We start from the raw sequence: 13,446 nt of genomic DNA, 5'->3' as shown, positions 1-13,446 counted from the left end.
AAACATTCCCAGGGGCAGGTGCAGGGTTAGATACAGAGTAAAGCTCCCTCTACACTGTCCCATCAAACACTCCCAGGGCAGGTACAGGGTTAGATACAGAGTAAAGCTCCGTCTACACTGTCCCATCAAACACTCCCAAGGCAGGTACATCACGGGTTAGATACAGAGTAAAGCTCCCTCTACACTGTCCCATCAAACACTCCCAGGGCAGGTACAGGGTTAGATACAGAGTAAAGCTCCCTCCACACTGTCCCATCAAACACTCCCAGGGTCAGGTACAGGGTTAGATACAGAGTAAAGCTCCCTCTACACTGTCCCGTCAAACACTCCCAGGGCAGGTACAGGGTCAGATACAGAGTAAAGCTCCCTCTACACTGTCCCATCAAACACTCCCAGGGGCAGGTACAGGGTTAGATACAGAGTAAAGCTCCCTCTACACTGTCCCATTAAACACTCCCAGGGCAGGTACAGGGTTAGATACAGGGTAAAGCTCCCTCTACACTGTCCCGTCAAACACTCCCAGGGCAGGTACAGGGTTAGATACAGAGTAAAGCTCCCTCTACACTGTCCCATCAAACACCCCCAGGGTCAGGTACAGGGTTAGATACAGAGTAAAGCTCCCTCTACACCATCCCATCAAACACTCCCAGGGCAGGTACAGGGTTAGATACAGAGTAAAGCTCCCTCTACACTGTCCCATCAAACACTCCCAGGGCAGGTACAGGGTTAGATACAGAGTAAAGCTCCCTCTACACTGTCCCGTCAAACACTCCCAGGGCAGGTACAGGGTTAGATACAGAGTAAAGCTCCCTCTACACTGTCCCATCAAACACTCCCAGGGCAGGTACAGGGTTAGATACAGAGTAAAGCTCCCTCCACACTGTCCCATCAAACACTCCCAGGGCAGGTACAGGGTTAGATACAGTAAAGCTCCCTCTACACTGTCCCATCAAACACTCCCAGGGCAGGTACAGGGTTAGATACAGAGTAAAGCTCCCTCTACACTGTCCCATCAAACACTCCCAGGGCAGGTACAGGGTTAGATACAGAGTAAAGCTCCCTCTACACTGTCCCATCAAACACTCCCAGGGCAGGTACAGGGTTAGATACAGAGTAAAGCTCCCTCTACACTGTCCCATCAAACACTCCCGGGGCAGGTACAGGGTTAGATACAGAGTAAAGCTCCCTCTACACTGTCCCATCAAACACTCCCAGGGCAGGTACAGGGTTAGATACAGAGTAAAGCTCCCTCCACACTGTCCCATCAAACACTCCCAGGGCAGGTACAGGGTTAGATACAGAGTAAAGCTCCCTCTACACTGTCCCATCAAACACTCCCAGGGCAGGTACAGGGTTAGATACAGAGTAAAGCTCCCTCCACACTGTCCCATCAAACACTCCCAGGGCAGGTACAGGGTTAGATACAGAGTAAAGCTCCCTCTACATTGTCCCATCAAACACTCCCAGGGCAGGTACAGGGTTAGATACAGAGTAAAGCTCCCTCCACACTGTCCCATCAAACACTCCCAGGGGCAGGTACAGGGTTAGATACAGAGTAAAGCTCCCTCTACACTGTCCCGTCAAACACTCCCAGGGCAGGTACAGGGTCAGATACAGAGTAAAGCTCCCTCTACACTGTCCCATCAAACACTCCCAGGGGCAGGTACAGGGTGAGATACAGAGTAAAGCTCCCTCTACACTGTCCCATTAAACACTCCCAGGGCAGGTACAGGGTTAGATACAGGGTAAAGCTCCCTCTACACTGTCCCGTCAAACACTCCCAGGGCAGGTACAGGGTTAGATACAGAGTAAAGCTCCCTCTACACTGTCCCATCAAACACCCCCAGGGTCAGGTACAGGGTTAGATACAGAGTAAAGCTCCCTCTACACCATCCCATCAAACACTCCCAGGGCAGGTACTGGGTTAGATACAGAGTAAAGCTCCCTCTACACTGTCCCATCAAACACTCCCAGGGCAGGTACAGGGTTAGATACAGAGTAAAGCTCCCTCTACACTGTCCCGTCAAACACTCCCAGGGCAGGTACAGGGTTAGATACAGAGTAAAGCTCCCTCTACACTGTCCCATCAAACACTCCCAGGGCAGGTACAGGGTTAGATACAGAGTAAAGCTCCCTCCACACTGTCCCATCAAACACTCCCAGGGCAGGTACAGGGTTAGATACAGTAAAGCTCCCTCTACACTGTCCCATCAAACACTCCCAGGGCAGGTACAGGGTTAGATACAGAGTAAAGCTCCCTCTACACTGTCCCATCAAACACTCCCAGGGCAGGTACAGGGTTAGATACAGAGTAAAGCTCCCTCTACACTGTCCCATCAAACACTCCCAGGGCAGGTACAGGGTTAGATACAGAGTAAAGCTCCCTCTACACTGTCCCATCAAACACTCCCGGGGCAGGTACAGGGTTAGATACAGAGTAAAGCTCCCTCTACACTGTCCCATCAAACACTCCCAGGGCAGGTACAGGGTTAGATACAGAGTAAAGCTCCCTCCACACTGTCCCATCAAACACTCCCAGGGCAGGTACAGGGTTAGATACAGAGTAAAGCTCCCTCTACACTGTCCCATCAAACACTCCCAGGGCAGGTACAGGGTTAGATACAGAGTAAAGCTCCCTCCACACTGTCCCATCAAACACTCCCAGGGCAGGTACAGGGTTAGATACAGAGTAAAGCTCCCTCTACATTGTCCCATCAAACACTCCCAGGACAGGTACAGGGTTAGATACAGAGTAAAGCTCCCTCTACACTGTCCCATCAAACACCCCCAGGGTCAGGTACAGGGTTAGATACAGAGTAAAGCTCCCTCCACACTGTCCCATCAAACACTCCCAGGGCAGGTACAGGGTTAGATACAGTAAAGCTCCCTCTACACTGTCCCATCAAACACTCCCAGGGCAGGTACAGGGTTAGATACAGAGTAAAGCTCCCTCTACACTGTCCCATCAAACACTCCCAGGGCAGGTACAGGGTTAGATACAGAGTAAAGCTCCCTCTACACTGTCCCATCAAACACTCCCGGGGCAGGTACAGGGTTAGATACAGAGTAAAGCTCCCTCTACACTGTCCCATCAAACACTCCCGGGGCAGGTACAGGGTTAGATACAGAGTAAAGCTCCCTCTACACTGTCCCATCAAACACTCCCAGGGCAGGTACAGGGTTAGATACAGAGTAAAGCTCCCTCTACACTGGATAATTACGCGCCATTACTTGCCTCTGGAGTGCGTTACTGGCTGGCGCGGTGGGTGCTGGCTCTCTGTGAGCCTTCGAGAGTTAGCCGGACCGGTTCTTTGACTGGGGCAGAGATCGCATCGTGTTGAAGGTAAATGTCTTTATCCGCGACACTTGGTCCATGTGACTGGCTTCGATCACCTAAAGGGATCGGAGAGGAGTATATTTTCCCTTATTTGGCCCTGGGTTTTCTCTCTCTCTTCCCAGGTGCTGCGGGGAGGAGGGTGGGAAGTGTCTGGTCAGGAGGTTCCGGCCATCTTGAGTGTGTGGGGCGGGCTCGATGGGCCAGCTGGCCCTTCGCCCGTTCGTGTTTACCGGAAGCCACTGGCTACGGATGTCGTGGCATCACCAAGGTTTGCCCTGCAGGGTGTTTTCGGACTGCGGAGTACCAATCTCTCTCTTTTCCTCTCTCTCTCTCTCTCTCCCCACACAGATCAGTGCTCCTTGAACAACGGGGGCTGCAGTCACAATTGCACGGTCGCCCCCGGGGAAGGAATCGTGTGCTCCTGCCCGCTGGGGATGGAGCTGAAGGCCGACAAGAGGAAGTGCCAGATTCAGAGCTACTGCGCCAAGCACCTCAAGTGCAGCCAGCGCTGCGAGCAGTTCAAAACCATCGTCAAGTGCTCCTGCTACGACGGCTGGATGCTGATGCCCGACGGGAGGAGCTGTTCCAGCTCAGGTGGGTTTCTGCACAATCAAAGACGTGCATTTATACGGCGCCTTGCACCACCTCATTCCCAGCCAATTAAATATTTTTTTTTGGAAGTTGGAAAGTAGGAAACACAGCAGCCAATTTGCACACAGCCAGGTCCCACAAACAATGTCCAGAGTTCTCCCCGGTGTCCTGGGGCCCATATTTATCCCTCAACCAACATCACTTCTTCTTTTAAAAAAAAAACACAGGTTAGCTGGTCATTTATCGCATTGCTTAGAGGGAGCTCAGGAGGAGAGTGAGGAATGTTGGCTCGTACTGTGGTAAGGTGTCTTAGTCCGTTGCACTCGAAATGGGGGGTGGTGGTGGTGTGGGGGGCTGGCGGATGTTTCTGGGAGAAATGTAAGGAATCTTACAACACCAGGTTATAGTCCAACAGTTTTATTTGAAAATCACAAGCTTTCGGAGATTATCTCCTTCGTCGGGTGAGTGAGTGAAAGGTTCTCAAATTGCATATCTTATATTAGCCTGGGACACGGTCACACCAATCAAAGGCGTCGTTGGTGTTCAGACAGGTTAGCCACGGAAAACAGTACGTCCCAGTATTCATGTCACGCAACACGTAACCCCACCAGCAGGAAAAAAAAGTTATCTGTTTTTAATACAACTGGACTCTCTCTCTCTATCTCTCTCTCTCTATCTCTCTCTATCTCTCTCTCTCTCTCTCTCTCTCTCTCTCTCTGCCTTTCGGGACTCTTTCTCTCTTTGTCTGTGTAATCTGACCCATTGTGTATTCAGTGTACTGGGACGTACTGTTTTCCGTGGCTAACCTGTCTGAACACCAACGACGCCTTTGATTGGTGTGACCGTGTCCCAGCCTAATATAAGATATGCGATTTGAGAACCTTTCACTCTCTCACTCACCTGACGAAGGAGGTAAGCTCCGAAAGCTTGTGATTTTCAAATAAAACTGTTGTACTATAACCTGGTGTTGTAAGATTCCTTACATTTGTCCACCCCAGTCCATCACCGGCATCTCCGCATCACGTTTCTGGGAGAGGCAGCGAAGCTCGGTGCAAGTGAAGACCCACGGAGAGGAGCGAGAAGGAAGAGCAGAAATTTCAGCGTAGACTGTGTACGACATGGGGTGGGGGGGATACCGCAGCGTAGACTGTGTACGACACGGAGAGGGGGAGGAACCGCAGCGTATACTGTGTACGACACGGGGAGGGGGGGAAACCGCAGCGTATACTGTGTACGACACGGGGAGGGGGAGGAACCGCAGCGTATACTGTGTACGACACGGAGAGGGGGAGGAACCGCAGCGTATACTGTGTACGACACGGGGAGGGGGGGAAACCGCAGCGTAGACTGTGTACGACACGGGGAGGGGGAGGAACCACAGCGTAGACTGTGTACGACACGGGGAGGGGGAGGAACCGCAGCGTAGACTGTGTACGACATGGGGTGGGGGGGATACCGCAGCGTATACTGTGTACGACACGGAGAGGGGGAGGAACCGCAGCGTATACTGTGTACGACACGGGGAGGGGAAAACTGCAGCGTAGACTGTGTACGACACGGGGAGGGGGAGGAACCGCAGCGTAGACTGTGTACGACACGGGGAGGGGGGGAAACCGCAGCGTATACTGTGTACGACACGGGGAGGGGGAAACTGCAGCGTAGACTGTGTACGACACGGGGAGGGGGGGAAACCGCAGCGTATACTGTGTACGACACGGGGAGGGGGAGGAACCGCAGCGTCGACTGTGTACGACACGGGGAGGGGGAGGAACCGCAGCGTATACCGTGTACGACACTGGGAGGGGGGAAACCGCAGCGTATACCGTGTACGACACTGGGAGGGGGGAAAACAGCAGCGTATACTGTGTACGACACGGGGAGGGGGAGGAACCGCAGCGTATACCGTGTACGACACTGGGAGGGGGGAAAACAGCAGCGTATACTGTGTACGACACGGGGAGGGGGGAAACGCAGCGTATACCGTGTACGACACTGGGAGGGGGGAAAACAGCAGCGTATACCGTGTACGACACGGGGAGGGGGGAAACGCAGCGTAGACTGTGTACGACACGGGGAGGGGGGAAACCGCAACGTATACGGTGTACGACACGGGGGAGTGGGGGGGAAACCGCAGCGTATACTGTGTACGACACGGGGAGGGGGGGGAAACACGGTGTTGACTGTGAACCACGTGGGGGTGTTGGGGAAACAGCAGTGCGTAACCTGGCACCGTCCTGGTTCGGACGACTGTCTGCTCAATCAGTGTCCCTCGCGATCTGAAAGGGCCCGTCTCAGGGTGGTTGTAAGGGTTCTGCCGGGCGGGGAGGACCAGTCAGTCTGCGGTCAGAGGGGCTCCTTGACGGAGGCGAAGATGGCGTCGAACTCCAGCAGCATCAGCTCCACGATCTGGTTCTGGTACACCATGTGCACCGCCATGTTCAGGAAGTCCTTCTCCGGCCTCAGCAGGGTCGGCCCGAAGACGATGGCCATGCTCTGTGCCGTCATGCGGTTCGCCTCGCAGTGGTTCACCACGCTTGCGTTACCAGAAGAGAAAGGAGAAACGATCCAGGTCAGCGAGAGAGAGAGAGAGAAAGCAACTTGCATTTCTACAGCGCTTTTCACCACCTCAGGACGTTCCAGGGCACTTCATAGCTAATCGAGGACTCTTTGAATTGCAGTCGTTGTAATGTGGGGAAACACTGCAGCCAATTTGCGCACAGCAAGATCCCACAAACAGCAATGTGATAAATGACCAGATTATCTATTTTATTGATGTTGGTTGAGGGATAAATATCGGCCCCAGGACACCGGGGAGAGCTCCCCCCTGCTCTTCTTCGAAATAGTTGCCGTGGGATCTTTTACGTCCACCTGAGGGGTAGACGGGGCCTCGGTTTAACGTCTCATCCGAAAGACGGCAGCTCCGACGGTGTGGTGCATCTGTGGATGTTTGAGAGAGGGTGGGAACAGAACGTGGCTTGGCCGTTGTCATTACCTTCTCCAGAGATAGGGCCGTAACTTCTCTCTGCCTGTTACAGCTGAAAGAGATCATTCTGTCAGAATATCCTGAGAGCGCTGCCTGTCTACAATCACAACTTTTGTTTATTCATTTCCTTTAATGTTGTCAAACGCCCCCCAAGGCGCTTCACAGCAGCGTAAATCAGACAGAAGCTGACCCCGAGCCACACAAGGAGATATTAGGGACAGGTGACCAAATGCTCGGTCAAAGAGGTAGGTTTTAAGGAGCGTCTTAAAGGAGGAGGAGAGAGAGGCGGAGAGGTTTAGGGAGGGAATTCCAGAGCTGAGGGCCCAGGCAGCTGAAGGCACGGCCGCTGATGGTGGAGCGATGGAAATCGGGGAGATGGACAAGAGGCCAGAATTGGAGGAGCGCAGAGATCTGGGAGGGTCGTAGGGGCTGGAGGAGGTGACCGAGATCACACGGGAACACTAGCCACTTGGGAAGGAAACGGGAAGCAGCTCTGGAACTGTACACCAGGAGCAGGAGCCGGCACCTTCAGGAGAGGAGGGAAGTCAACAAAATGTTCCTCCTCGTTCTGAGCTGGTAACAAGATGATGTTCGTTGTGGCTGACTGAGCGACGGCTGTGGTAAATAGGTTTATGTAGAAATTTACAAACACGCAGGCCGTCAGACCTCCCTCTGCTCACTCATGGCCCCCACCTTACATCGAATTACATCGAGGCTGCAGCTCAGAAACAGGCCATTCGGCCCAACTGGTCCGTGCCGGTGTTTATGCTCCACACGAGCCTCCTTCATCTCACCCTATCACCATATCCTTCTATTCCTTTCTCCCTCATGTGTTTATCCAGCTTCCCCTTAAATCCATCTCCGTTATTCGCCTCAACCACTCCATGTGGGAGCGAGTTCCACATTCTCACCATTCTCTGGGTAAAAGAATGAATTCCCTATTGCATTTATCAGTGACTATCTTATATTTATGGCCCCCTCGTTCTGGTCTCCCCCACAATGGGAAGCATCTTCTCTACGTCTACCCTATCAAATCCTTTCACAATTTTAAAGACCTCTATCAGGTCACCCCTCAGACTTCTCTTTTCTCGAGAAAAGAGCCCCAGCCTGTTCAGTCTTTCCTGATAGTTATAACCTCTCAGTTCTGGTATCATCCTTGTAAATCTTTTTTTTGCACCTTCTCCAATGCCTCTATATCCTTTTTATAATATGGAGACCAGAACTGTGCACAGTGCTCCAAGTGAGGTCTAACCAGGGTATATGGAGACCAGAACTGTGCACAGTGCTCCAAGTGTGGTCTAACCAAGGGATATGGAGACCGGAACTGCGCACAGTGCTCCAAGTGTGGTCTAACCAAGGTATATGGAGACCAGAACTGTGCACAGTGCTCCAAGTGTGGTCTAACCAAGCTATATGGAGACCAGAACTGTGCACAGTGCTCCAAGTGTGGTCTAACCAAGGTATATGGAGACCAGAACTGTGCACAGTGCTCCAAGTGTGGTCTAACCAAGGTATATGGAGACCGGAACTCTGCACAGTGCTCCAAGTGTGGTCTAACCAAGGTATATGGAGACTAGAACTGTGCACAGTGCTCCAAGTGTGGTCTAACCAAGGGATATGGAGACCGGAACTGTGCACAGTGCTCCAAGTATGGTCTAACCAAGGTATATGGAGACTAGAACTGTGCACAGTGCTCCAAGTGTTGTCTAACCAAGATATATGTAGACCAGAACTGCGCACAGTGCTCCAAGTGTGGTCTAACCAAGCTATATGGAGACCGGAACTCTGCACAGTGCTCCAAGTGTGGTCTAACCAAGGTTCGATACAACTTTTTTTGTTTCTTAGATCCTTTCAAGCCGTTCATTATCTTTTCCAACCGCCACGAGATACGGCGCATCGACCTGCGGAAAGGAGACTACAGCGTGCTGGTTCCCGGTCTGAGAAACACCATCGCACTTGATTTCCACCTCAACCAGAGCTCTCTGTACTGGACCGATGTGGTGGAGGACAAGATATATCGAGGGAAGCTGTCCGAGAGCGGAGGTAACTCACTTAGGCTTCTGTCTGTGTCTGTCTGTCTGTCTCTCTTGTCTGTCTGTCTGTCTCTCTTGTCTGTCTGTCTCTCGCTCTTGTCTGTCTGTCTCTCGCTCTTGTCTGTCTGTCTCTCGCTCTTGTCTGTCTGTCTCTCGCTCTTGTCTGTCTGTCTGTCTCTCGCTCTTGTCTGTCTGTCTGTCTCTCGCTCTTGTCTGTCTGTCTCTCGCTCTTGTCTGTCTGTCTCCATCTGTAACCTTTGCGTTTATAGTCCAGTTAACACTAACCGTTTGGATTAAACGCTGGTTTTGGATCGATTTCATATCAGAGGGGCTTTGGGCTGAATTGACGTTTCATTTTGTTAACTTTAACGCTTTTGTCTTCCGCTCGTTTGGGGTCTTCGATCTGCTGGACTGGGTTTCGATCACCTGAGGGGCTCGGAGAGGAATTTTCCAGATTATTTTTTTTTTCCCCCTCTATTGGCCCTGGGGGGGGGGGGTTTTCTTGATTTTTTTTTTTGCCTCTCCAAGTAGACTACATGCCTGCGGGGGGTGGGATGGGATGTAGGAAGTGTCCAGTCAGGATATTTCGACCATCATGGTGTGTGGGGCAGTTTTGATGGACCGGCTGCTCTTTTCCTGCCCGTCATTTTTCTATGTCTCTGTTGGTTGGAAGATAATTTGCAGTTGAGTGCTCAGGGCTTTGATGGATTATTGTCATAAATTCGTTCAATTCCCCTCACCGCCCCCCCCCCCCCCGTCCCGTCCCGCTCTGCTTTACCTACTGGACGACCTCTTAAGCTGTCAAAAGAGGCTCATGTTTTGCGGGTTCTTAATTTTTTTCAGAAGCTAAAGTTGGAAAAACGCACCGAACTGTAGAATGCTTCCCAACTTGGTAGCATCCTTGGAATAAGCACATTTTACACCTTTTTTAAATAAGTACCTTTCCGTGGAATAAAATCTTAAGAGTTGGTAACGCCTCAGCAGTCCATTTAAAATCGGTGGGTCACGCTGTAACTGGAACGTCTGTCGTTCTTACTCGGTCACGGTGAGGCTGTCACCTGTTTGGCTTTTTAAAAAAAAATTAATAGCAGAATGCCTGTTGTTCTTACTTTCTCCAGCAGGAGTGCCGTAACTCCTCCCAGCCTGTTACAACAAACACACAGCTAAAAGACACACCTATTCCTGCAAGTGACCTCGAGCAAGGTCACGGGATACTCATCAGTATTTTTTTTTCATATATATAAATACTTCAAAAAGTTGATTCCGACTGTGGGTACGGGTATGCTGTTCTGCTCACGAAACCCAGAGTGGAAGTTTCCACTTGTAGGGGGAGACCTGATAGAGGTCTTCAAAATTATGAAGGGGTTCGATAGGGCAGACGTAAAGATGATGTTTCCATTTGTGGGGGGGAATCCAAAGTTAGGGGTCCATAAATATAAGACAGTCACTAATAAATCCAAGAAGGAATTCAGAGAAACTAGTGAGCGGTGAGAATGTGGAACTCGCTCCCACCGGTTGGGGCGAATAGCGGAGATGGATTTAAGGGGAAGCTGGATAAACACATGAGGGAGAAAGGAATAGAAGGATATGCTGATAGGGGGAGATGAAGTAGGGGGAGAGAGGAGGCTCGTGTGGAGCATAAACACCAGCACGGACCAGACGGGCCGACTGCCCTACTTCTGTGCTGTACCTTCTGCGTAATGGGGTAATGGAATGTTTTGACTTAAGTCTGACGTTGGAGTAGGATAAGGCACGCGATTAAGATGTCCAGTCTCGAATGGGTCGAAACGCTCCCTCGTTTTGATGCCGTGGAGTGAATGATGTTTCTGAAATGCCGTTAGTTTCGAACCCCCCCCCCCCCCCGAGGTCTCGCCGTACAGCAGGGGTGACCGATGTACTTTTTGGTTTCCTCCTTTGTTCCCCCGGATAGTTTAAAAACGAAATCGCCTTCGGTGACTTAAAAGAGAAGAAGAAATGTTTGCTCGGTTCTCTCAGCATTTTTAACGCGCTGTTACGCTCCCTTATGTTTGTACAGAGCTGCCGTGGAAAATGGAAGGGAGATCAGGTGAACAGTCCATCGGAGGGAAGGGCGTTTCATCGCGAGGTTGGTGGACACTTCCCTCCTGTAAACGTTTTACCTCAAAATTAAACTAAGATTCCAGCTTTGTGCTGAATTTTGACACAAACATGTCTCTTGTTAGATTTATTTATTATTTTGTCTCTTTCTCTGCCTCTGGAATTCCCTCCCTAAGCCTCTCCGCCTCTTAGACGCTCCTTAAAACCTACCTCTTTGACCGAGCTTCTGGTCACCTCTCCCTAATATCTCGTTACGTGGCTCGGTGTTGAATTTTTATCTGATTTACGCTCCTGCGAAGTGCCTTGGGGGAACGTTCTTACTGCGTTAAAGGCGCTGCGTAGAATGCCAAGTCGTCGTCGTTTAGATATTCCGATGACATGTTTCTCTCTTTTTTTTGCTGCAGCTCTCAGCAGCGTCGAGGTGGTCGTGCAGTACGGGCTGGCCACCCCCGAGGGACTGGCAGTCGACTGGATTGCCGGCAACATTTACTGGGTGGAGAGTAACTTGGACCAGATCGAAGTGGCGAAACTCGATGGCTCCATGCGCACGACGCTGATCGCTGGCGATATCGAGCACCCGCGGGCCATTGCACTGGATCCCAGAGATGGGTTGGTAACATGCCACTGGCAAAGTTGAAGACGTTCACTGGTCATAGATTGCTACAGCACAGAAGGAGGCCGTTTGGCCCATCGTGCAAGTGCCGGCTCTTTGAAAGAGCTGTCCGATTAGCCCCACTCCCCTCCTGCTCCTACCCCGTGACCCTGCTAATTTTTCCCCTTCGAATATTCATCCAATTCCCCGTTTGGAAGTTACTGTTGAATCTGCTCCCACTGCCCTTTCAGGCAGCGCGTTCCAGATCATCACAACTCGCTGTGTTTTTAAAAAAAAAATTCTCCTCATCTTCCCCCACCTCTGGTTCTTTTGCCAATGATCTTAAATCTGTGTCCTCTTTTTTTTTATTCATTCACGGGATGTGGGCGTCGCTGGTGAGGCCGGCATTTATTGCCCATCCCTGATTGCCCTTGGGAAGGTGGTGGTGAGCCGCTGCCTTGAACCGCTGAGTGGCTTGCGAGGCCATTTCAGCGGGAAGTTAAGAATCAGTCACGTTGCTGTGGGTCTGGAGTCACATTATAGGCCAGACCGGCGAAGGACGGCAGGTTTCCTTCCCTGAAGGCCGTTAGTGAACCAGATGGGTTTTTATGACAATCCGGTAGTTTCACGGTCACCATTACTGATACTAGCTTTTTATTCCAGATTTTATTTAATTAACTGGATTTAAATTCCCCAGCTGTCGTGGTGGGATTTGAACTCATGTCACTGGATTACTAGTCCAGTAACATAACCACTCTGCTACTGCACCCATGAATACTGACCCTCCTGCCAGTGGAAACAGTTTCTCTTTATTTACTTTCAAAACCCTTCATGTTTTTAAGTGCCTCTATTAAATCTCCCCTTAATACTTGTATAAAACTCTGGTTAGACAGTATCTGGAGTACTGCATTCGATTCTGGGCACCGCACTTCAGGAAGGATACATCGGCCTTGGAGGGGTTGCAGTGCAGGTTCCCCAGAATGATACCGGGGCTCAAAGGGGTTAAATGTATGAGGACAGGTTGCACAGACTGGGCTTGTATTCCCTCGAGTGTAGAAGATTAAGGGGTGATCTCATCGAGGGGTTTAAGATGATTAAAGGATTCGATAGGGTCGATAGAGAGAAACTATTTCCTCTGGTGGGGGGAGTCCAGAACAGGGGGGGGCAGAACCTTAAAATCAGAGCCGGGCTGTTCAGGGGTGATGTCAGGAAACACTTCTTCACACAAAGGGGGAGTGGAAATCTGGAACTCTCTCCCCCAAAAAGCTGTTGAGGCTGGGGGTCAATTGGAAATTTCAAAACTGAGATTGATCGATTTTTGTTGGGTATTAAGGGTTAAGGAACCAAGGCGGGTAAATGGAGTTAGGATACAGATCAGCCGTGATCTGATTGAATGGTGGAACAGGCTCGAGGGGCTGAATGGCCTCCAGTTCATATGTAACAGGCTCGAGGGGCTGAATGGCCTCCTCCTGTTCCTGTGTAACAGGCTCGAGGGGCTGAATGGCCTTCTCCTGTTCCTAATGTAACAGGCTCGAGGGGCTGAATGGCCTCCTCCTGTTCCTGTGTAACAGGCTCGAGGGGCTGAATGGCCTCCTGTTCCTATGTAACAGGCTCGAGGGGCTGAATGGCCTCCTCCTGTTCCTATGTAACAGGCTCGAGGGGCTGAATGGCCTCTTGTTCCTATGTATCAGGCTCGAGGGGCTGAATGGCCTCCTCCTGTTCCTGTGCAACAGGCTCGAGGGGCTGAATGGCCTCCTGTTCCTATGTAACAGGCTCGAGGGGCTGAATGGCCTCCTCCTGTTCCTATGTAACAGGCTCGAGGGGCTGAATGGCC

General features: G+C 51.2%; 1 protein-coding gene across 1 annotated transcript in view; it reads left to right on the top strand.

Annotated features, from left to right (window-relative positions):
* LOC137306880 (low-density lipoprotein receptor-related protein 1-like) overlaps positions 1-13,446 on the top strand; it is a 252,054-nt gene that overhangs the window by 75,313 nt on the left and 163,295 nt on the right. Inside the window, 4 exon segments of the mRNA XM_067976269.1 lie at positions 3,686-3,931; positions 8,757-8,954; positions 10,980-11,048; positions 11,425-11,629. Of these exon segments, the coding sequence (XP_067832370.1) occupies positions 3,686-3,931; positions 8,757-8,954; positions 10,980-11,048; positions 11,425-11,629 (718 nt within the window).

Source organism: Heptranchias perlo, chromosome X (assembly GCF_035084215.1).
Source record: "Heptranchias perlo isolate sHepPer1 chromosome X, sHepPer1.hap1, whole genome shotgun sequence".
NCBI classification, from domain to species: Eukaryota; Metazoa; Chordata; class Chondrichthyes; order Hexanchiformes; family Hexanchidae; genus Heptranchias; species Heptranchias perlo.
This window is presented reverse-complemented; position numbering and strand designations above follow the sequence as displayed.